At 41.9% G+C, this 23,189-nt stretch overlaps 1 protein-coding gene across 1 annotated transcript in view; it reads right to left on the reverse strand.

Annotated features, from left to right (window-relative positions):
* Positions 1-2,546: 2,546 nt before the first annotated feature.
* SEMA5A (sema domain, seven thrombospondin repeats (type 1 and type 1-like), transmembrane domain (TM) and short cytoplasmic domain, (semaphorin) 5A) overlaps positions 2,547-23,189 on the reverse strand; it is a 372,837-nt gene continuing 352,194 nt past the window's right edge. Inside the window, exons 18-22 of the mRNA XM_011978059.1 lie at positions 22,414-22,584; positions 20,196-20,351; positions 18,747-18,794; positions 12,632-12,843; positions 2,547-10,569 (exon numbers count right to left, since the gene is read on the reverse strand). Of these exons, the coding sequence (XP_011833449.1) occupies positions 10,450-10,569; positions 12,632-12,843; positions 18,747-18,794; positions 20,196-20,351; positions 22,414-22,584 (707 nt within the window). The 3' untranslated portion in view covers positions 2,547-10,449. The remainder of the gene's footprint in view (positions 10,570-12,631; positions 12,844-18,746; positions 18,795-20,195; positions 20,352-22,413; positions 22,585-23,189) is intronic.

Here is a 23,189-nt window from a genome sequence, read left to right on the forward strand (position 1 = left end):
TGTCTCTGTAAAGGACTCAATGCAGCTAAGAGAATAGCTATTTAAAGGGCATGGGCCATGCCACCCTTCATTTTATCCCTGCCTATTAGCTCAGTGAAGGAATACTGGAGCCTTTCCAACTATCTGCGAACATGTGAATGTCTTGTTCTGGGTTATTTACTTTTCGATTGTCTCCAGATTTTAGAATAGGGGTGGTAGGAACTCTAAATGCAGAGTCAGGACACGTCTTCGAGCACAGAGAGTTGGAAAGTGTATTTTCATGAAACACTTTCTAAAGAGTTCACAGAGATTAAAGAGTTCACCAAGATTTTGGACAGGAGTTTGAAATTTACTTAATTATTTCCAAGAACAAGGCTGGAGGGAAAACAGCCTTGGTGGGGATTTGCCAAGCTGGGTTTGAACCTGGCCGCACTTGTTTGGGTCCTTGAGGCATCCTTCTCCTCTCTGTAAAGTCAGGGAATTTAACTACTATCATTTCACCTCAAGATAAATTCAGGGATCAAGAAAATTCCATTGTTTCACAAAACACAATTTCTTGGAACTTCCAGCTAGAAAGGAAGTAGAGAAAGGAGGGCAAATATATTGCTCCAAAGGGAGGGTGATATGTTTTGTGGCGCTGGGTAGAGGAGGCCCTGTGAGCTGTGCTGTTGCCTGGAATCCACTCTCTAAATGGCTGCTCCACTGTCATCTCCCATGCATGTTCCTGATAGGGATTTCCAGACATGTTGCCGCCACCAGCATCCTTCTCTTAGGGAAGGGTGGGTTCTTGTCACCAGGAGGCACAGGACCTCAAGAGAAGCACCATGAAACCAGGTAACTTGCAACTACTATAGGAAACAGGAGGTGACTTAGAGTGATTCGGAGGCAGGAGAGAGGAAGCAAAGTGAGGGGACAGGCGATAGAATGTAGATGTCTTCACTACCTATGCATTACTTTCAAAGGAAACATGGCCCGTGAATCCATCCTTGTGAGGAACAGCCAACCCTCTGCCATTTAGGCAAGGCCACTTAGATTAAGAATTAAAAATCATATTTCAGCAGTTTTCTGTTTCCTATGATAAAGCTCATTTTCAAAATATTACATTTTATTTCAAACTCATAGTTTCTATGTATTATATGAGGAATTGTATTAAACATAATTATATTTGAGCTTCATTTCCTCCATCATGCTTTTAGCACCTCTACTCTTAAGATCTCTGCAACACTCAGATCTATGTTAACCAAACGTGAACTTGTGGCTTCCGTCCAGGGTCTCAGTCTGCCTGCAGGGGCATGGTAGGAGCTGCAATGCTTCCAAGAAAAATGTACACCAAGCAGAATAATGTGATAAAAGCAATCTCTGACACCATTTTCTCTTTGACTTCATAAAGAAAATCATATCTATTTTATAAAAAATAAACCAAGAATAATTTTAGAATAGTTTCATATTACTTTAAGGGAAATTTCCACTTAGACTAAATATCCATAATTGTGCAGTCAGTTACATTCAATCCTCTCTGCTATTTTCCCCAAATGGGACTTGAGGAGATACTTTAAATGAAAAACTGCATCATATATTTCAAATAGGTCGAGAAAGGTATTTGAAGTCATATTTCAACTTATTGTTTAAAGCAAGTGAATGAAAGGAGGAGGACCTGGATACACAAGCATTTTGTGAGACCATCTAAATATCAAAACACATATGACCAAGATTACAACTGTTCAGGAACAAAAAGGCAAGAAATAAAATTATGGTATGACACTATTAATTCCATTCACTTTCTAAACTCACAGCCAAACATAGGTTATTCATGTAATGCTTTAAAATTTTAATTTTTCATTGCTTAATAAAAAAATAAGTAATTTGGAGGTTAAAACAGTTTAATCTTTATAACATGCTTCACTAGTTCATCTATTTATATAGTTTTATTAATTTTTGGCCCCATATTAAGTGGGCTTTTTCAGCTTTTTGGTCAACTGAGAAATATATATAAAATAACTATACACATATACATTTATGTATACATATGTGTATATATGAGATATAGAAATACATACATACACGATTTTTTTTTCCTTTTTTAATGGGATCATGACCATTCAAAGATGGCTTTCACTAAACAGGGTGGTCTTCCTGGGTCAAGCTTCTTATCTTTGTGTTCATGCTGACTGACAGCCGTTCATTCAAGAAAAACCTTGTTTTATGCAAAGAAGCATGGAATACGGTGTGTCGGAGAGAGGGTAAGTATAATACAACTCAATGCATCATTCATCCACTCAACCTGATACCAACGCTTTGTAAACAGAAAGCCTAATTGACCTTCCTTGACACGTATTTTCTGTTGCCCATGGAAATATTTCTAAAAGTGCTTTAATACATCCTCATGCCCTGTCCTGGCCACCATTCAAAAGGCCTGAAGATTAAACAGGAGTGTTATGAGGTTTCCCCAGGAGGAAGTGGTCTGCACTTCAGTCTGACGAAACTCACTCCTTTGAGCAGTGGCTATTGCTTAGCAGCTCTGGGGAGACAGCACACTTGGAGGCGATACAAAGAAAAACGCCACTACATTGTCTCCTCAACGGTAGGATTTATTTCAATGCTCACATACAATTGAATGAGACAAACTATTTACATAAAACATAAGTACAAAAAATATAATACAATTTATACTGTACATAATCAGGATTCCCTCGTTTTATTCCCCACACAAACGGCAGCTAGAGATGGTAAGAAGGGGGTTGCTAGGAAAGGGTGACTGCGTACTCAGCAGTGCTGAGGATAGATCTTCAGAATGCTTTTTCATAAAGATGATGAACAGGGTTGAGATACAGAAACTGGCAATGCACCAAGAGCAGTAAGAGAGCACAATATATTCACTCCTGTAATAATAGCTATGTTTTTCTTTCTTATAAACATGTTTGTTTCTCAAAGTTGAGGCTTGGAGCAGGTGTGAGTTGACTTCCACTGGTTGGTTAGGTAACCTCCACCCACCCCTACTCCGACTTCCATAGTTGATCCAATGTAGCAGGTGATGAGCTTCCAGTTGCCACAATTGGTGTCTTAAGCTGATTTCAGAAAACACTGTATCTGTCAGGTGTCATTAAGCAATGATCTGGGATACAGACCTAGACAGCTATCTCGGGAAGCATTGAAAACCAGTGAATTGATGGACAGGAAAGATAGAAGTCATGACCATTAGAAATTTCTATTGCGTACATCTAACAAGAAGGTTTTGAAGACTATCAATCGTTCAAATGTAAGGATTGAAAGAAAGTGTGGTGTGCCCATGGCCCCCTTAGGAAGGACCCAGCAATCCACAAGCGTTCTAGCAGAGCAACCCAAGATCCATTTTCTCATTAAAACAAAGGGGAAATGTAAAGTTGTCTCATTGTTTTAAAAAGCTAAATTGTAATTAAGATACATTATCTTTCAAAATTAAATTTAAGATCAGTAACTTGTCTGCAGCTTGTCTGCAAGCTTACCAAGGGCTGAAATTGGCTTTAGAGAAGGTTAACAAAAAAAAAAAAAAAAAAAAGAAACAATCTCAAATAAGTTTATTTTGTGTCACAAAACAGCCAACAGCAAATTAACACAGAATGAGGCATTTAACATTTGATAACATCTTTAAAAGTCACATCAAGCTGCATAGCACAAAAGTTTTGCTATGCACTTTTGAAGAATCCAACATTGGACCAAGTTTGTGCATTTTCTTGCCGATGATGTAGAATCTCAGTGGTGAAACTAGGTGGTTGGGTTAAAGGTTCATACTGTGCTTTGTTTCAAAGTGCAGAAGTTCAGCTTGCTTTTGGCCAACAGTCACAGTACAAGAGAAAAGCAATCAACTTCAGTAGAGATAATACTAATACTTTTCTTAACCCAAATTAAGAGTGACAACGTTTGTGAACTTGTGAAGCAGTTTTGATATGAACTTAAAAATAATCAGGCAATGCTGTAGGTGGTTCTCATTCCGTGCTCACTGTATCTATGCCAGTTGTCACCAGCCTGTGTCTGATATTCCTCTATCTATGGACTTGTCTGAAGATAAACAGAAACGAAAACCTCTACCTTCTACAGGCATCATGCTGACATTCTTATTACAGAACAAACGCTATCATGTTTTTTTGGAACATGTAAAAATTAAAGTGATGTTAGTTTCTAGAAGGCTAATACTGAGGTCACCTCTCTTCTGAACATATATTGTACTTATTCTGGTTCTACATCCCCAATGAGGGCAAAAATCACATCTGAAGATGATGTGCTTCTCGATCATTTTCTATTCCTGAGTTCAAAGAGGCATAGGAGAATAATTTTCTTTAAAGTAAATCCAATCAATCTCTGCTTCTAATTGGACCAATAGTATCCACATGAAATGATAAATGATCATCGTAAACAAGGCACTAGCAACTTTTTCTAGGAAATTAAATTATCCGCACTAACAGAGAGGGGAGAAAATGATGCTCTCATTTTAGCAACATGATAGAATAGTTCTGATTTTTCAGAGTTCAGATTTTGCTCTCAGCTTGTATTTATTTAACATTTGAATCATTTTATTACCGCCATTCATCTAACATTTGGACCATTTGGCATTAAATTGCAAAAGGCTGAGAAAGAACAGGATCACATTTGAACTACTGGCCCCAGATTTTAGAGCAAATATGAAGGGGTGGAATAAATTTTCTTGACTGACAGTTTAAGAAGCACAAAAGAGTGATTTTCTACCTCCTCTTTCCTCCTTCCAGGTCTGAAAGTACCCTTGACTAGTTCCTGCCATTGCACCAACACAGTAAAACATGTTTGCTTGAGCAAGAATTGATATTGACTCCGATTGCAGGGAGTAAGCCTTTCTATGGCAGATATGATCTAATATGATCTATCAAAAAGACTGTGTTTTGAGACAGCTTTCACTAGGAACTGTACATTTTGTGCCAGGCTCTGAATTTGGTTTTGAGAATGCTCTATGTCACTTGCAATGTGAACTCTATTTTCAAAAGAGGATAGGATTCTCTTCCTCATGCTCCTGTAACACATACCACATTTCTGATAATGCAACAGGTGACCACTGAATATACCTCTGGTCTATCTGCTAAAACAATGTGTACAATGCATCTTTAATATAAGTCCGCAGGAAAGCAGTATGAAAGAGTCAGTTTAGAAATCATCACCAGCAGTTCAACATTACATCTTGTTTACCTTTTCTATCACCAAACGAGAAAAGCAGCAAGGATTAAAGCAACATATTTTCCTTTGCTTTATTAGGTTAACAAGCAAGGATTAAAGCAACATATTTTCCTTTGCTTCATTAGGTTAACAGAGCACATAACCTGAATTCCTTGGCTCAGTATTTGTAGAGTTTAAAAAAATATTTAAATCAATTATAATTAATGACCTCAATAGGTGAGAATAGCAGAAATAAATTTCACGATGATCCCCTGTCTCCAAATATTTTATCTTACATCGTGCATGGCATTCCCTTTTGTGCATTTCTTAGGTCAAAGTGAACATTTTTCTATGTTCTCCCATTTCACCCACTGCCCAAAGAAGTAAGGGGCTCAAATGGCATCTAGTGTATGACAAGATAAGCATAGGTAATTACAGATAACCACAGGTAATCAAACATCGGCAATGTTGTATCAACATGCTTCCCCGAGTACACCAGGAAGTGATGAAGAAGTTAGGATGAACGAATGGGCAGGCATGGCCGAGGCCATCTGTAAACTCCAGTTTGTACCATATTGTAAGTGGTGAAGAATTTGCATACAGTTAAGGTTATTGATACCTTCATAGACATTGATTATTGGAGGTGTGGGGCTTAAGCACAGCCCTGCCATGTGGAAAATGGTCAGGCAGTTGCAGTTTATTTTATCAACCATTGGTAGCTGCTGCCTCTGGTTCTGTGTTCCAGAGCCGTCTCTTGAGATAGAAATGCTGAGGTCAGTGGAGTTACCCCCAACACCACACACAAGAAAAACCCCATTGAAATGTGAATGACACCCGGAGCCTAAAGAAAGCTGATGGCCCAGGGACAACGTTGATGACTAAATATCTTGACAGTATTGGGGAAATATTTATGATTTATTCTAAAAGCAAAAGGAACACTGCAAATAAGCAAATGAATATTTGTAAATTCAAATGCCAACAAGGCTGTGTTTAGATAAAATGATTAGCTAAGTATAGACTTGATATATGTTTAAGGTAAAATTCCCTTTGATATTCGATTATATGCTAATGATCCCCTTAGAGGGCCACTTGGGGACATGGAGAACGTCACTGAGACTTTGCTTTTTTTTTTTTTTTTTTGAGACATGGTCTCTCTGTCACCCAGGTTGGAGTGCAGTGATATGATCTCAGCTCAGTGCAACCTCAACCTCCAGGGCTCAAATGATCCTCCGGCCTCAGCCTCCCAAGAAACTGGGACCACAGGCGTGCACCACGATGGCTGGCTAATTTTTTGCATATTTTGTAGAGACAGGGTTTCACCATGTTGCCCAGGCTAGTCTCAAACTCCTGAGCTCAGGTGATCCGCCCACCGTGTCCTCCCAAAGTGCTGGGATTATAGGCATGAGCCAGGGCACCCAGCCTTTGTCCATGACTTTGACAACATGACTCACTAATTCTACCAGAGACTCCAGTGGGAACACTCAGCAAAATAGGCTCTGACTCCCACAATTTCCATCCTTTTGCAGATGAATGAGGAAGTAAGGACGCCCTTGACTAAAACTCTGCTACTCAGGGCAGTTGATCCTGGCAGAATCCAAGGGTCAGACCCATGGACCTGTGAAGTGGGCCACCGTTTCTGGGAACTGTCCATAGCACTCACGGAGGTAACCAGGTCCCGCCTTTCATGTCACCTACTTATCCGACTGTTTCCTTCATTTGCTTCTTTTCTATTTGCCATCACCTGTGACCCGATGGGGCCAGACCCCTGGTTCATCCCAGACCATATGAACATATGAATGGACTCTCCTTAGGGACAGAGGTTTCTCCCCGGCAGGGATGCCCTCACCTTCATTCAATGTTCATCATCTCTTTTCAATTCTTTTAGAACCTCAGCCCCACACAAACACATTAAATGCTCTTTATTTCCCTCAAATATGAATGCTAACTCTAGCGAGAGTCTACTTGAACAGACTTAGGGAAACATCTTCACACATATGAGGAAGCTGAGATGCCTCATATAAGTCACAAGAAGCAGCAGCATAGAAATATGCTCGGAGTGGAATGGGGAGTTCTGGAAGGAATGCCATGAGTCTGAAGACTGTGGCTCTTCCGTGCGGTGGAGCCTGACCACGTGCCCCATGAGTTCCTTAGAATTCACTAAGTCCATATCATTCAGAGGTTACAAAATCCCAGTTTCACCAAAGTCACATGTCCCTGGAGCTAAAGGAAGCCCACATGTTGTACAGTGTACAGAAATTCTGTTCTCCTTCCTGTAAACTGTCAGTACACTGTAAAATCAATATTAGATGGTGATGAGTCTAGCCTCAAGAAAGGACCCTGAATAGTACTGGGAGTCACTTTCAAAGAATTTAAATGTAAGACTAAAGCCAGCTTCCTCATGAAAACCAGCCAATCTCCAACTATATTCAGAAATAACTTTAGAAGTTAAATAGTGATTAATGTCATTTTACATCAGGTACAGACAGGTGTAGCTTAAAATTATTTGTTACTTTTTGTTCCACTTGTAAAAAAAAAAAAAAAAAAGAAAAGAAAAATAAAAAGAATAAGGGAATAATTAAAGAAGAAAGGAAAGAAGAAAAGGCAGGAAGGAAGAACAAAAGGAGGGAATGAAGGACAAAAACAAAGATAAAGAGAGAATGAAAAGGTCATTCAGGAATTTAAAATGTGAACCACAAAGTTTCACCAGGACTCCCAAACAGCCCAGTCCTAAGGAAGAGCGGCTTTATGAAGGAGGTTCCAACACAGGGGAGAGATCGCACTGTGAAAGCCCAACGTGGAAGGGTTCACTCATTAGGCGTGGAGTATGGAGCCAGAACACGTGAACAGGAGCTACACAGTGATGGAGAAACACAACTTATTCCACAGCTGGTAAAAATACTTAGAATATACCTGAAATTATCTAAACACTTGCTATTCTGTCAAATAAAAGAGAGAAAGAAAGGAAGAGAGAGAAACAATGTTCCTGTGAACAGTGTGGTAGGAAACAAAAATGGGATTCTTTTGCAATGCTAATTTCAAAGGTTTATATTATATTATTAACAACACGAAGATCCTGTAGCGAGGGAGGGTGTTTTCCCAAGTCACTGCAAAATATTCATTAAAGACCAGCTTCGATGGCATTTAGAAACCATTTCCCATCAATTCCAGTGAAGTATTCTTGAAATATTAGAATTCTCTTTCCCAGGGAAAATAAAATGTCCCTTTAAGCTTACAAAATATTAGGGAAGAAGACTAAAAAAATAACTAAAATGTGCTACATAGTGATTTTTTTTTTTTTCTTACAAGAAAGTGATGAGATGAGTTGAAATACCTGATGAAAATCCAACCTAGGAACAATTAGAGAACGAGCTGGCTAGATTTCCCCTACTGAGTATGGGCTTTGATCATGTGTATATAGACAGAAGACTCTGACATATGAGGAATGCGTGAGAGGCAACATGAAGTCCCCACTGCAAAGACCCTGAATGTCATTTACTTGCAATCCAAAAGAACTTACAGAGCCCACCTGCCATTTCAATACCGTGTCATTTCTGTAAATTTGGGTATATTTATATTTTGAACTCAACAATATTCATTATTAAACACAGAATTCTTCTAACACTTTCTGAAATTGTTTCTTTAAATTGGAAACTAGGGTAAGGGTAAAAGCACATATGCTAATAAAATTCTGTGTTCCTTAGTACCCCTACTATATATTTTTTCATAGATCTGAAGGTTCATTTGTCAGTAAGAACACATTTCCATGTCCACCCAGGACTTTATCACATGCTCAGAGGCATCAGATGAACTTTTTCAGTCGTGTTATTATTTTCAATATTTATTCAACCAACTGCCATATGTTATGTATCAGTTGTTTGTGAGAAACATACATATTTTTTTCCGGGGACCTCTGTGAATGGTGTTATCACACTCTTAAATGCTTATTGATGATCAACGATGAGACCACAGGGATCCCAAAAACCCTTACTTCCGGCTATCCTGACTTCCCAAGGTGCATCTTGAAATGCTGTTGCCTCCATGCAGGGAGAGGTGAGGGTGGATGGACTGGGTGGGTGGGAAGGCAGCACTGAAATAAAAGAAAAGGCACCAGAGCTGAGCATCTCCTGCTCCCCTGGCCTGGAGGCAGCAAGTAACAGCAGAAACTGGGGGTACCACTTCGTATGGACTTGGTGGACTCCAGAAAGCCAGCTTTACATGGCATTAATGCTCTTGGTAGGGGCTGATTGCCCACACATTGGTTATATCAGAGAGATGAAAAATAAAACATTGGTTATCATTAATATCAGTTCTTTCAATATTCTCTATAACATAAAAAGTTGCTTTTAGTTATAATTTAGTATTTTCAATACTTTCACTAATTGACATCATAAATGTTCAAGACTTTTCTTTGCAGGGAGAGAGGAGGTGTGGAGTCTATCCAAACGCTAAGTAAGTGGTTGGTTATTTTACAGACTGGCTCTTCAGGACATTACTATGGACCAGACGGGTGGGCTTCCAGGTCAACAGCATGGCAAGGAACTTCCTAGAATGCCATGAAATCCAAAAGTCAGAATAAGGCGAGTTTTGCAGCAACCTGCAGAACACATCCACGCTTCCTTGTGCCTGCACCTCTACTCCGCTCCCTCCACCAGCAATGGCACAGAAACTGCATCAGGAGCAAGGTGAGCCTCACAGTCAACTGTAACCTATGCAGATGTGGGCCAGGTAGAATTCCTGCGCTTCCCAGGCAAGATGAAAACACATAAGCTGCTTCCAAGAATCCCATAGCTTTATCCAGATTTGGGAAGTTGGGCGATCCATGGTGAATAATTGTTTGGCCACATTCTTTTTCTTCATGTTTTGAAATATTATGGACCTAAGCACTTCTTGTGGAGGGAGCAGGTCTCTCAGAAAAAAGTGCCTATTTTCTTGAATTAAAACATCATGAAGATTTACACCCCAAAGCAAGAAGACATTCATATTTCTAAAGACTCCTTCCAATGTGGGTGGCACATTTATAAAATAAAGCTCAAAAAACAAACCAAGGGACTTATCAGAAAAACAGGATGAACACAATTAAAAACTTCACACCCTGACTCATTCAACAACGGTCAAGATTTTCACGATGTCCTATTTCAATTTTTGTTGCTTTTAAAAATGTGTACTTTTGGCAGCAATGGGACACTCCGGTGGCTTGAAATGCACTTGAAATGTATCCAAACTTCAATTCTGAAGCCTCAGAAACATGGGCAGTCATGGGGCACAGGCCTTGAGGAACTGGGGATTTACAAGAAGCCAAAAACATAAGAACTGTTAGTACTCATCATAATTATTGAGATCTGTAAAGTAGGCGTTAGAATAGGTCTTCCCAGTGAGATGTGGGTTGAAGTATTTGTTTCTTTCCTCTAGGATCAAGTTGTTTTTGTTAAATGCCTGGAAAATATATTTAAAAAAAAAAAAACAGGTTTAAGAATGCTAAGTAAACGAGGATGACTATTACATTGAATTTGAGCTCTCTGCTAAGGCTCCATTATTTTAAAATATGTTTTCTTATTTATTTGCTTCCCCAGATGATTTGCCTCATGGAGGACTTGCCTAATTACCAGAATAAGGTTGGCAGCTTGTGATATCTTCTGGTGAAGTTTTCAACTTTAGCTATGAAGTTACCAAGAGAAGCAGGGGGTTAGAAAACCCAATTCTAAATCTCTAGAAAACCTAAAACTCTCATGATTTCAAATTAACAGACAGTGTGAATGTAACTGAATATATACAACTGAATTCATATTCATATAACTGAATAGATATGTAAGTAGCTTTCAGATGACCATGGGTGAGTACATTTATCAGAGACCTTGACGGAACTTATTTAAGTAAGGGCACCAGGTTTCAAATGCCTTAATTGCTTTTCATCCTGAACTTGTTAGAAGGTGATCACTGTAGCCATTTTCTGTGCATAGGCATTAAAGTCACCTGCAGTTTCAAAGAGCCTCAACTGAGCCAGATAGAAGACATATATGGAGAGGAATAAAATGAAGATGAAGGAGGGTGCCCAGAGGCCATCTGTCCAGGATTAGTCTGGGCAAAGTATCAGAAAAACGTTCTGGCAGGATTCATTAAAGACTGGGCAGCTGTCTGTGCCTTCAAGGTCCTTTGCCTTCATGGCAGAAACATTTCTGATTATCTTAAAAATGGCTGTTGAATCTTCAATGGGAACACAGGACTGGGTAAATTGTCTTCTGATGCCCGTAGTAACAGTGACCAGAGACAAGATGATGCGTTGGAATCACGCTCAGAGGAACCCTTTCCTTAAGATCCAAATGTTTGTTTTGAAAGCTCTTGTTCATGGAAGAAGCTCGTGCTCCTCTTCTAGCCTCCTCCCTACTCTAGGAGCTCATTTCTGTGAGGCTAGGAAGGGCCTGTTATTAATTCCTGGTGTTCATTCCCCAGATCTACCATCTGAGTAAGCGGGGAGATGCTCCTGGCTTGTGGATCTTGGTTTAAGCAGGGTCCAAGGGGAAAAGTTAATTGGCGTGTCTCCATCCAGGTGGTGGAAAATAGAGGCCATGTGGCTGAGAGGAGACAAGTATGGACATTGTGGCTCCTGGGACATAAGGTCTCCCAGCCACCTGAAGTCGCAAGGGCTAAAGATAGTCCTTATTCTCACAGAGGGAGAAAATTCAATTTCAAAGGAAACCACCACAGCAGAGAAAAGGCATCAAAATACTCCCTCCGAGTGTTATGGGAAACCAGGCACCTAGCAGGAATATCAAAATTTACTTAAACTTAGCTCAGGAGATTTCCCTTCGTTCATGTGGGTAATAAGGGAGGTTGGGTGCAATGGACAGAAGCCCTTGACATGTTTCCAGCTACACCCTCACCTCTGTGTACACACAGTTAGAACAAGCCTCATGTTCTTTAGGACATTTAAACCTCACAACAGCAATACAGGAGCATGTACTCTTATATCCATTTTGAAGATAAAGAAACTAAGGTTCAAAAAAGTAAGTAACTTGTACTCTGAACCATAATGCCAAGTGCCTCAAGTAAAAACCACATTTATTTTGCTAGGCACTGTTCAAAGCATTTTAGATAAATGATCCCATTTAATTCTCATTATCTCCAGTTTATAGAGGAGAAAATGGTGGCTGAGTGAATGAAAAGAACTAGCACAGGTTTACCCAGGTATACATGATGTCCACCCATGAGCCAGGCCTGTGAGGTTCTAAGCTGATACCCACCCCACTTCCTCCTCAGAATGTGAAGGGAACTAACCATTTACTCTAAACTCCTGGGTCAAATCCTGGATTAATTACTCATGGGGGAAATTAAGAACACACATCACCCAACACCAGGTACAGCAATTTTACATTATGCAGAGTTGAAAAGCCTTTACTCTGCTTGAACATTATTTAAAGATAGTTTTTATAATAATAAAGGCAGGGTCCACCCGCCTTCTGTGCACACCTGGTTGCCACTGTCGCTGCCGACTCCTTACCTTGATGGCCTCCACCGAGTCGTACTTGTCCAGTTTGTTGATGTGGTTGGTTATGCTGGTATTAAGGGGGGCGGGTGAGACGGGGTGGATGACAGTCGCATCGTGGGATTGCTGCTGGTACCGCTGGCAGTAGGTGTAGACAAGCAGGGTGAGGAGGCAGCCAAGGATGGAGCTGCTCAGCCCCACGGCGATCATGTGGAACATGTTGAACTCTAGGGAGACAGGAGCAAAGTGATGCCACACTTGAAAAGAACATCCTGCCTAGCTACTCCAAACGCTAGGATGAAAAGAGAAAGTCAAAGTGAAAAGCCTCATCCCATTCCCAAATTAAAGAAACCATCATTCTTAAGTATTTTGTTGGAAATGTCATGACCATCAAGAAACTTCTCCAGAGTGAGCACAGGATTCTTTTTTTTTTTTTTCAGATGGAGTTTCACCCTTGTTGCCCAGGCTGGAGTGCAATGGTGTGATCTCAGCTCACCACAGCCTCCACCTCCTGGGTTCATGTGATTCTCTTGCCTCAGCCTCCCGAGTAGCTGGGATTACAGACATGTGCCACCACACCCGGCTAATTTTGTATTTTTAGTAGAGACTGGGTTTCTCCATGTTGGTCAGGCTGGTCTCAAACTCCAACCTTAGGTGATCCGCCAGTCTCGGCCTCTCAAAGTGTTGGGATTACAGGCGTCAGCCACCGTGCCTGGTGGAGCGCAAGGTATTTTAAATTCATTCTCTTACGGATGATAGTCCTTTGGAGTGACCTTAAACTTTAATACACTGCCAGAAGCATTTTTTTTTTTTTAATTTAAAGGTTTGCACAACAGTGTTCTTCTGCTTCAAGTTCAGCCTAATCCGTGATGTGCAGGGTTTCTGCAGAAAAGGTTATGCATGCTCCTCAATGGGTTGGGCCTCCCCGTGCACACCAGGGCTGTGTCCTGAAAACAAGGGAGAAGCAGCTTCTCTCCCAACCTACTGCTCATCTGCAACCCAGACTGCTTTTAGCCCTCTCTCCATTTCATCCTATTTAAAATGTTTTCTATTCACATAAACTTATACAGTTTCCATTATATATATATATATATATATATATATTCCATTATATATAAGTTTATGTGAATAGAAAACTATATATATATAGTTTTCTATTCACATAAACTTATACAGTTTCCATTATATACAGTTTCCACACATTAGAAAGTGCAAAAGGGTCTACAGGAAAAACAAATCCTTTTCTACAGGTAACTATTCTAAGCACTTTCTCCTGCGCCCTTCCAGAGACACTCGGCACCCATGTGTGCTGTGTGTGGTGCAAACACTCTCCTGTGTACCACTTTTCTCACTTATGTTGTGTTTTGAAGGCCTTGTCGAGAAAATGGTTGACTAAAGAGAAATAAGGGATTTGTGTTCAATCAATAAAATATGATCTTTTAAATAGTCATGAAATGACCTTCTTTTCCCCAGTGTTTTCCTATTTAATGGCATCTCTTCTGTTTCATTATTTTCCTGGAGTTATGAATACAAAGCATTCAGAAAATTTGCCAGCATGGACTTATATCTCTAAAATAGGATTGGCTCAAGTGACATCAAGGCACCATACCAAGACCTGTGTTATGTCTGAGAAAACAACGAAGACAACAGATATTCCTTGTGTGTGTTGGTGAAATACTACTATTAAAGTTTCAAGCCTTTCCGGAAAGGAAGGCAGCATCTGGGCAGTGCCACAGCGCTGGGTTTCGGGAGAACTGGGTGAAGCAGAACAGGGCCTTATCTTCCTCTGTGTTGTTGGAACCAAGTGGCTGCTGCCCATGGGGTACTGGCCTCATGTGCCACCTGCTCAGAGCACATCCTGAAGACACCAGCTTTCCCCCAGGGTGTCTCCACACACCACCAGGGTGAGGGGCAGTGTCACCAATACCTTTCCCTGACCTGTCAACCCTGCACCCAGAGGGACAATTGGAGCTATGTGCTGAGCATCACTGCAGTGCTGGCAAGTCTGCCTGGCTACAGAGCAAGGTTTTCCAGGCTCTAGAGATAATGAGAAGACCCTGCGGGTTTGCCCCTGAACCCAGAGTCTGTGTGCATCTTAACCACCCCAGTCTCCTCCCCAGGGATTTTCTGAGCCGCCTTCCCTGTGCTCATGATCCTCACCACCTGGAAGGGACTCCACCCTGCCAATGCTGACCCATGGGGCTCTAACACTTGGTGTCAAAAGGAGGGACACTGTTCACTGAGTGCCCACCAGACCTAGGTCTACGGGGCTCTGTTTGAATACTTCCTGAACCTCATGTAACCGTCCAGTGGCTGAGAGACCCCAGGGAAGCTGAATCTACAGTCAGAAGATGCCATCAAGGCCTCACCTGTGATACGTGGCAGAGGTTGGATATCTCTCTTTGTCCCTAAACCCTGAACTTTTCCCTCTAAGCTGTGCTCCTTGGCTGCTCCAGATGTGTTCCAGGACTTTGGAGATGGATCTGCCCCCTTGGGTACATGGACACTATGAAGGGAGGCTGCCTTCCCTCTGACTCACTGTCAGGCAGAACTCCCAAGACAATCCTGACCACTGAAGTCCCAGTGGACAATGCGGTTCCTACCACAAGCGCCCAATGTAGTCAGCACTAAGGGCTGGATCGTCCCGGACGACAGCACTAGAACATTCCACAAGCATCACCCACTCCCTGACAACCACCTCAGTTTTTCACTCACAGCTTAGTTGGTCAATGGTTTCAGAATCTTTGGCCTTTCTTGACTCTGTGATGAAGCCTCTAGGGCTGTAGAACCACCAAACTGTGACAGCCGGATAAAGCATACAGGAAGCATTCCACCAGCAGCCACTGGGACTTTAACTGTAACACTGACGCTGTACTTAGATAAGCAAGAGCTGATTTCACACAAGTTCTTACTTCTCTGTATTTCGGCTGCTAGCGCTCTCCAGGGTCAATGACTTGTACCGAAGGAAATACTTCCTTCTGCACTGATAACTCATGTTTCATTATAACACAGGGAAGATGCATAATGGTCTCCATATGCAGATACTGTGTCACTAGTCAAATGAATCATTCCAGCAGGTGCCTGGGAAGGGCTGGGGCCAGCTGACATCTTTATGATGATTATATAGTCTTTGTGTCTCATGCAACTAAAAATAGCTCTCTAAGATGAAAAATTTCAGTGGAAGTACATTTTTCTGCATGGGGAAAGTAGTGCCCATTAAACCTCCTCTGAATGTGCTTATTGTAGTTCTTTCCTTTGAATATGATTTTCTGCTGTTGATTTTGATCAGTAAAGATGGAATACAGACCAACTACCTTGTTGGTTCAATTGGCTAATTTCCTGTACAAAGTTTGATTGATTTTCCAACAAAATGAAAACGAAATAAAGATGCCTATGTTGTCAAAAACATCCTTGCTAGGTAACTGTTTTCAACGATTAGCCCTACAATAAGATTCATCTAAACTGCCTATGCCATTGTGCCAGTGCCAGCAGCCTAAAGATCTAAAAAAAAAAAAAAAAAACCATTCTGAATATCTCAGAGAAGTTCCACTTCCTGTGATTTAACCAATAGCATCTCAAGGCTTGTGCAGCCATTAGGCACAGCTGGTTCAGACACACAGAAGTAGTATTTTAGGGTGGGGATGGGCTTTGCACAAGGTTCTCCTGGGCTCTCAAGGCCCTTGAAGGTCTTTCACAGGGTAACTCAGGCTCAGCGGGAGGAAAGTGAACTGCACATGTCTAGCAGCAGGCACAAATATCTAGCCAGCTCTGCTGAGGCATCAGCTGTTTGAGCCTCAGGCTCTCTATGGCCTCCCTGAGAATAGGAATGCTTATAAACTCTGCTCCACTCTTGACCTACACTGTCCTTGATGACAGCAGAGTCATGGACCCTGGGTGTTGTCCAAGAGTGTTACCTACCAGGGCTACTGTGGCTCGAGCTTCCTGAACACAATGCCTTTGAGTACTTATTGTCAGGGCTCTTTTCCTACGGTGCTTTGGGTTCCAAACTCACACTGGATCCCACTGGCTAAATTCCATGTGTGCACTTGGGCCAGTGACATCACCCCTCTGAGCCTCATGGTCTCCATTTATAAAATGCAGATTAAATACATAAGCACTGTTCCTTTTCTATAATTCCCAAATGCAAAATCTCTGAAAAGTAATGTTTCATCAGTCATCTGGTATTAAAATGTCACTGACCTGACCCATTTTCTGCAGACCTGAGCAGAACTTCTAGGAAGACCCTTAGCATCTGCACTTTTTCAACATCTCACAGCAGCATTGTTAAGGAGATTGGTTGTAGAACAACCCCAGGTCCTGTGCAGGTGTTATGTAATTAGAGTAAAGGCCCTACATACCCTTCTACCATCTAGAAACTGCTGAGTTCCAAAACCCTTCTCTATCTCCAGAGGTGTTACATGAAGAACTGTGGACCCTGGTGCCTACATGAATGCTCCTTGTGAGGACCAAATGGGCTTTGCACCATATTCTTGTCTATAACATGTAAAACAGTGTAGAGCACACAATTATTGATCTAAAAACATTAGAGGGTACTAATTGGCATGATCATTTTTATGTGAACCGGTTGCATATTCATTTTGTTGTTGGATCCCATGTTAGCAACGGCCAGTTAGTGAACTCACTCCACGGACTGAGCTCAGACACCTAACATTGCCCTTCTGAGGCACTGGGGTCTCTGATGATATGATTGCTTGTCAGAGGGCCTGAGACTGCCTGGGTGCCCATCATAAGCTCAATGGTCTTTACAAAACTGACACAGAGCAGGTGTTCAGCAAGGTTTACTGAATGAATGAATGAGTGAATGAACTAACAGACTGCTGACTGAGCAGACAGAATGTCACAGATAGTGAGCTCTTCTATTATTTATTTATTTATTTATTTTTGATACAGGGTCTCATTCTGTCACCCAGGCTGGAATGCAGTGGCACAATCTCAGCTCACTGCAACCTCCGCCTCCCAAGTTCAAAGATTCTCCTGCCTCAGCCTCTCCAGTAGCTGGGACTACAGGTGTGTGCCACCATGTCTAACAAAAAATTTTTATATTTTTTGTTAGAGATGGTGTTTCACCATGTTGGCAAGGCTGGTCTCGAACTCCTGACCTCAGGTGATCTGTCTGCCTCGGCCTCCCAAAGTGCTGGGATTACAGGCATGAGGCACTGTGCCCAGCCAGTAAGCTCCTAATCAAGGTAGTTGACAATGGTAGTTAGGAATGATACATTCCTGAAACATGCCTATGAAGCTTCAGGTTCCATGTGAACATGTCAGAGGCAATGCCTGTTGGGCTGGGCTCTCTGGGACACCCTGTGGAATGGATTAGGAGAGCAAATGGGAGTCTATCATCATCAGTCACACATGTGGAAGTGAAGGTCTCAATGTAGACACTGGCTTGGATTCCGAAAGGCGGACATGGGCTGTTCCTTGGTTGCTGGACAGCCAACCTCTGTGTCCAGGTATGTTCACAACACCAACAAGTACTTTATGGGTATATGTAAGGCACAGACTGTGAAGTCCAAATTTGTCATGGACTTGAATCAGATAATGTTGTCTTTGACATTCAGGGTGGCAGCGGGTTTGAAAAATTCCTCTAGCACTATGGGTATAACCTTATACCTCATTACAATTTAGTCATTTCAGTGGGTTGCAGATTGGAGGCTAGCTGCCATGGATTTGTTGTATAAATATAAACAAATTGTTTGAATTCTACTTTACTCATCAAACTAGCTATAGTGAATACCGAGACCACTGGTTCATAAAGCTTAGCATCCATCAGAATCACCTGCAGGGTGAATTGAACCACCGACTGCTGGGACCTTCCCAGGGAGGTCCTGATTCTGTGGATCAAGGTGGGTCCTGAGGATCTGCATTTCCATCGAGTTCCCAGGCCATGCTCTTGACGTGGGTCTAGGCACCCCACTTTGAGAACCACCGATCTGCACATCAAATATTGACTATTAGCATTTATGCCAAGGTAGAATGCCTGGGATCCATGACTTTCTCCAGTTTTTCATTCTTGGCCAAGAGGCAGAAACATTATAGAAAACATGCAGGAAGGGAAATGATTAGACTATATCAGTATACCCGTTACAATTACTTAAAAGGAATAACGTACCTCCACACCTTTTCTCTTCTACGCTACTGGATCTTGCCACAGATACTTCTGGAAAAATAAAAGTCAAATCACAATGTGTAAAAGGTGTTGGGAAGACAGTTCATGCTTCGTGTATGTTTGTCTAATGATTCTGAATTTTATGTGACATCAAGTTTCAAAAGCCTGATTAATTACCAGAAAAATTCTACTTGTTCGTTTGCTTGTTTTAACCAACATGATATGGATTTGGCCAAATCACTTTGACTGGGGAGAGATAAGATTCATTTATCACAGAAAGATAATGCTATGGTCTCTCGGGTTGAAAGCAGGGAATGTGCTCATTTTCCATTACAAGGTGTCCTGCCACGGGGGAACCCCCTGCTCTGCCCAACACACAGAGTACTCCTGTGGCATTCTTGCTTCTGAGACTTGTTCCATCAAAGCCAGTGTTGTCACCTTCCCAGCAGAGGGACGGCCCATTCACCAGAGCTCAAGAACGTCTCCAGAACAAGTTAAGTCCCTCTTCAGGACGTCCCTGATCTCTTTGCATGCCACACGTGAAACCCACAGCAGGATGCAGAGAGAGGCCACATCTCCGACGTGTTTTAACTCCCGAGGATAAAACATCACTCAGGAGTCTAGAAACACCATCCTTTCCTGTACTGATTTTTTATTAGACAACAAGAATTAAAAATATGACTATGGTTAAAAAGGAAAATAGTAATAACCACTCTTATAGTTCTGTGTCATACATGATTGAGGTATGGTGTACTAATTTTCTCTAAAATAGTATCTTCTACACAGACGAAAGAACACAAATAAAACTGGCTTATAGAATTCAACTCTACTATTTATTTGTAAGAGGCTGGTCCACGTAACAGTCCTAAGGCACACAGTGGACATATGCGCAATGATTTATGCATTCGTATAACACCTTGTTACAGTGAGCGTACAACAGGTGACCAGCTATCACCAACAACTATGACTTTACCATGAAAAGCTGGTAGAATGAGGGCCAACCTCTTCTCCAACAGGAGAATAATGATGCATTTCTACCTTCCCAAGTATATTAAAGATTAGATAAAGAGAATGGTGCGTTTTCTCTGTGTACCAGTGCATACACAGTGAGCATTGCCTAAACATTTAACCTAATGTTAAAATAAGCAAATAACTAAATCAGACTTAATAGTAACAATATTTTCATTTTTTGAGCAAAGTCTTCTGATTGTATTATAGTCAATAAACTGCAAAAGACACTTTGCCTAAGAAATCTTAAACTCATGAACTGAATTCATGTTTAAATCTGCAGTTATCTATAGACCTACATTTTAAACATCTTGAAACCACAGGGCTTGATAGAATCATTTCTATATCACCAAATAAGCCAAATACAACTCTGACCTATGAATCATTTTCTCTCTCCATGTTGGAAGTGATTTTGTTCTTATTGACAGATACCTCTGCTCTTACCTGGGATGAAATTAGAGCCAAACACACACGGCCGGCTCTCCGTGGTGTTCCCGGAGCACTGGCTGCCCACGGGGAACAGGAGGATGCACTGGCGGGCACGGACTTGGACACCAGAGGCTTCGCACTCAGACCAGTCCGACCACTCTGACCAGCTCTCTGCAGAGATCAGAAGAGGGGAGATGGGGCGGAATGGCCAATAAGCTCAATCATCCTGGACTCACTGGCAAGTTACATGTGTGATTTCTGGATTCCATAGCATGTTTTTAATGGTTCTGTGCATCAGTAAGATGTAGTTGTATCATCTAACAGGTCCAGTACATACAGTACACATGAGGATGAATAAAAATGCCTGCGCTGGTATATATCTGATCAGATATCATGTGCTTAAAATAAATTTCCTAAGACCCACATTATTTTAACATTGTAAAGTAATTGTATTTATACACTCAATAAGTGAATCCATGAGACCCAGCTGTGTGTGTACCATCAGCAGCAGAGGCACCTAAGTCATCAATGCAGGTGCCATTTCCCTATGGGTAATGCTCCCCTCAAAGAGCATCAAATGCTTTCCTGAAAATTCTCCACTTCCTCTGTGCTCAGGCAAGAGAAGTAATTGTGTGCTCATGAAGGTCTCAGGTTGCTCAAAGGGAGTCTGAGGCTACACAATTACTTTCTCTTCCGTCATAAAAACAATTCCTCAGAGTCAACATGCCAAAATCAGGCTACCTTTAAGGTAGAATTCATCTTATCTCGTGTCTGCTGTCTCTGAAGAGATAAGGTCAATGCATAAGTCTTGGGTCAAGGCCAAAAGATGGGCATTGAAAGGAAACTTCACCCCGAAGTGGAACATTTACCAGGATTTGTGAAATTCACCCAGCCATACAAACGTGTGAGAAGGAAGGAGTAACACTGCTATATAAGTAAGAGGGTTAAAAAAGTAAACTCTCAATATTGTTTATGAAATTTTAGCCCGGATAATAAGGTATTTTTCCATGCAGTTTGCTTTTCCCCCCTTTTTAAATAGAAGCGTCCACTTTGCAGTGGCAGGGAAAATTTGAAAATCAAACTTGTGTGTTGCTCGAGGTAAAGGGTACAATATTTCCTTAGAAATGCAGAAAGTGTCAGTTTTTGGAATGACAGTGAGAATCTGGCTTCAAGGCCCTTTTCAATATACATAGAACCTCCTAGAAAGATGTGCAGGAGCAAGCTAAAAACAAAAGTGTGTGTTTCAGTGTCAAAGTTAGACCAAGAAAAGAATAGCTCATTTTCATTCCAGGTGGTTCCTTCATGTCAGTAAACCAAGCTATTTCTGGTGTGGTGGTGGTGGTGGAGTCCCTGGGCACCTACATCAGCCACAGGGAGCTTGGAGCCAGGAGCTGCCACACCCACGGGCCCATGTCTGGCTCCTGTGTGTTGCACTTCACAGCGGTGCTCCCTGCTCCCCACCCTGATTTTCAACAACAAAACCTCAGACTCCGTTATTAGGCTACTGGCTTGAAGAATGCTTTGCTATCACCAGTTTCTGTGGTTTGCTGTGCTCCTCCTCTTACTGATGTGATGTCATGCTTTTTCTTTCCTTTAATTGCACTGCCTCTAAATTACAGCCCATTGCCAATAGATGAAGCATCCTCCAAGAGTGCTTAGTGTCCTCCTGTCACATTTTAGAAATCATTCCTGGAACACAGGTCTGGAGATCTTTGGAAGGCACGTGGCTGCACCCAGGCTGGTTTTGAGACCAAAAAGCTGCAGGCGATTTCCCGACTCAGACCTCCAGACTCGGAGCGGGGCAGTACAAATGCTCGTTCTTTCCCACATTTCCTTGGACTTTCTCTCTCCCTCCACACAGCAAGGTGTTGCCTGTGGGTCACTAGTGTTATTAGCAAAGTCAAGAATAAATTGGAATGCTGATGTTTCCTAATTAGGGAGATTGGGTGTTGTACCAAGCCACAGATTCAGAACTCGTGTTTGAAGCCTTTCGCCCTCTCCCATTGCTGGGCTACAGGCTTCGAACACGAGTTCTGAATCTGTGGCACAGTGGGAACTGTTTTATTGTAGATGCTATGTTTTAAAGTCACTTCAAGGGTAACAGCATGTTGTTAACTTGTCCACCCCCCTTTCAGTACTTACTGGGATGGGGTATTATCAACTTCACCATTTATCCATTAAGGAAAGAGGCCAATTTGTCCCAAAGCTGTGCAGTAGGTGAGGAGCCGCTTACCTGGGCAGGGCTGCGTGTTGCAGAGTGCCTCTTCTGTGTGCAGCCCCAGGCAGATGTCCCCTCCATAGGCCGGGGCCGGATTGGAGCAAGAGCGGGTCCTCATATAGTGTCCACCGCCGCATGTTGCTGAACATTTCGTCCAGGGGGACCAGCAAGACCACGCGCCATCCACTGTGAAGGAACACAACGTCACAGCCCTTCCGTAATCCAATCCCAGCCAAGCGAAAGGAGTTACTAAATGGAAGCCAAGTGGATTCCGTTTAGTAAGGGAAACAAAATGCAATCTGCACTCCAGGAAGGCTTCCGTGCATCAGTGCACGTAGCAACGAGGCTTCTGACCCCTCGCAGGGCTGCATTTGGAGTCTTCCTCTTGGTGACAGATCTGGCTTTACAGATTCCTCCCTACACTTTTTCAGTTCCCTTTATTCATTCTTTCAGAAAATATTTCTAAATCTATCGTATCTAAGTACAAGTATGACAGCAGAGCGCAAGAGGTGTCATACTAATTCCAGCCCCTGAGAACAACCATGAACCACCTTGTACGGTTATTGATGTAAAGCCCCAGCCAGCTCTCACCTTTGCCATCTAACTAGCCAGAGAAGACTTAAAGCCAAGGTAAGTAGCTCAAGTCACAAGCTCCTTTACTAATTGGAGTATGGTTTACTCCTTGACAGTGGGATAGAGAAAAGCTAATGGGTCCCATGAGGAAGGCAACTGAAGAATGCTCGGTAAATTCAGGCACAAAGTGACCAAATTAAGTACCTCCACACAGACTT

This window comes from Mandrillus leucophaeus, unplaced genomic scaffold (genome assembly GCF_000951045.1).
Source record: "Mandrillus leucophaeus isolate KB7577 unplaced genomic scaffold, Mleu.le_1.0 Scaffold188, whole genome shotgun sequence".
Taxonomy (NCBI): domain Eukaryota; kingdom Metazoa; phylum Chordata; class Mammalia; order Primates; family Cercopithecidae; genus Mandrillus; species Mandrillus leucophaeus.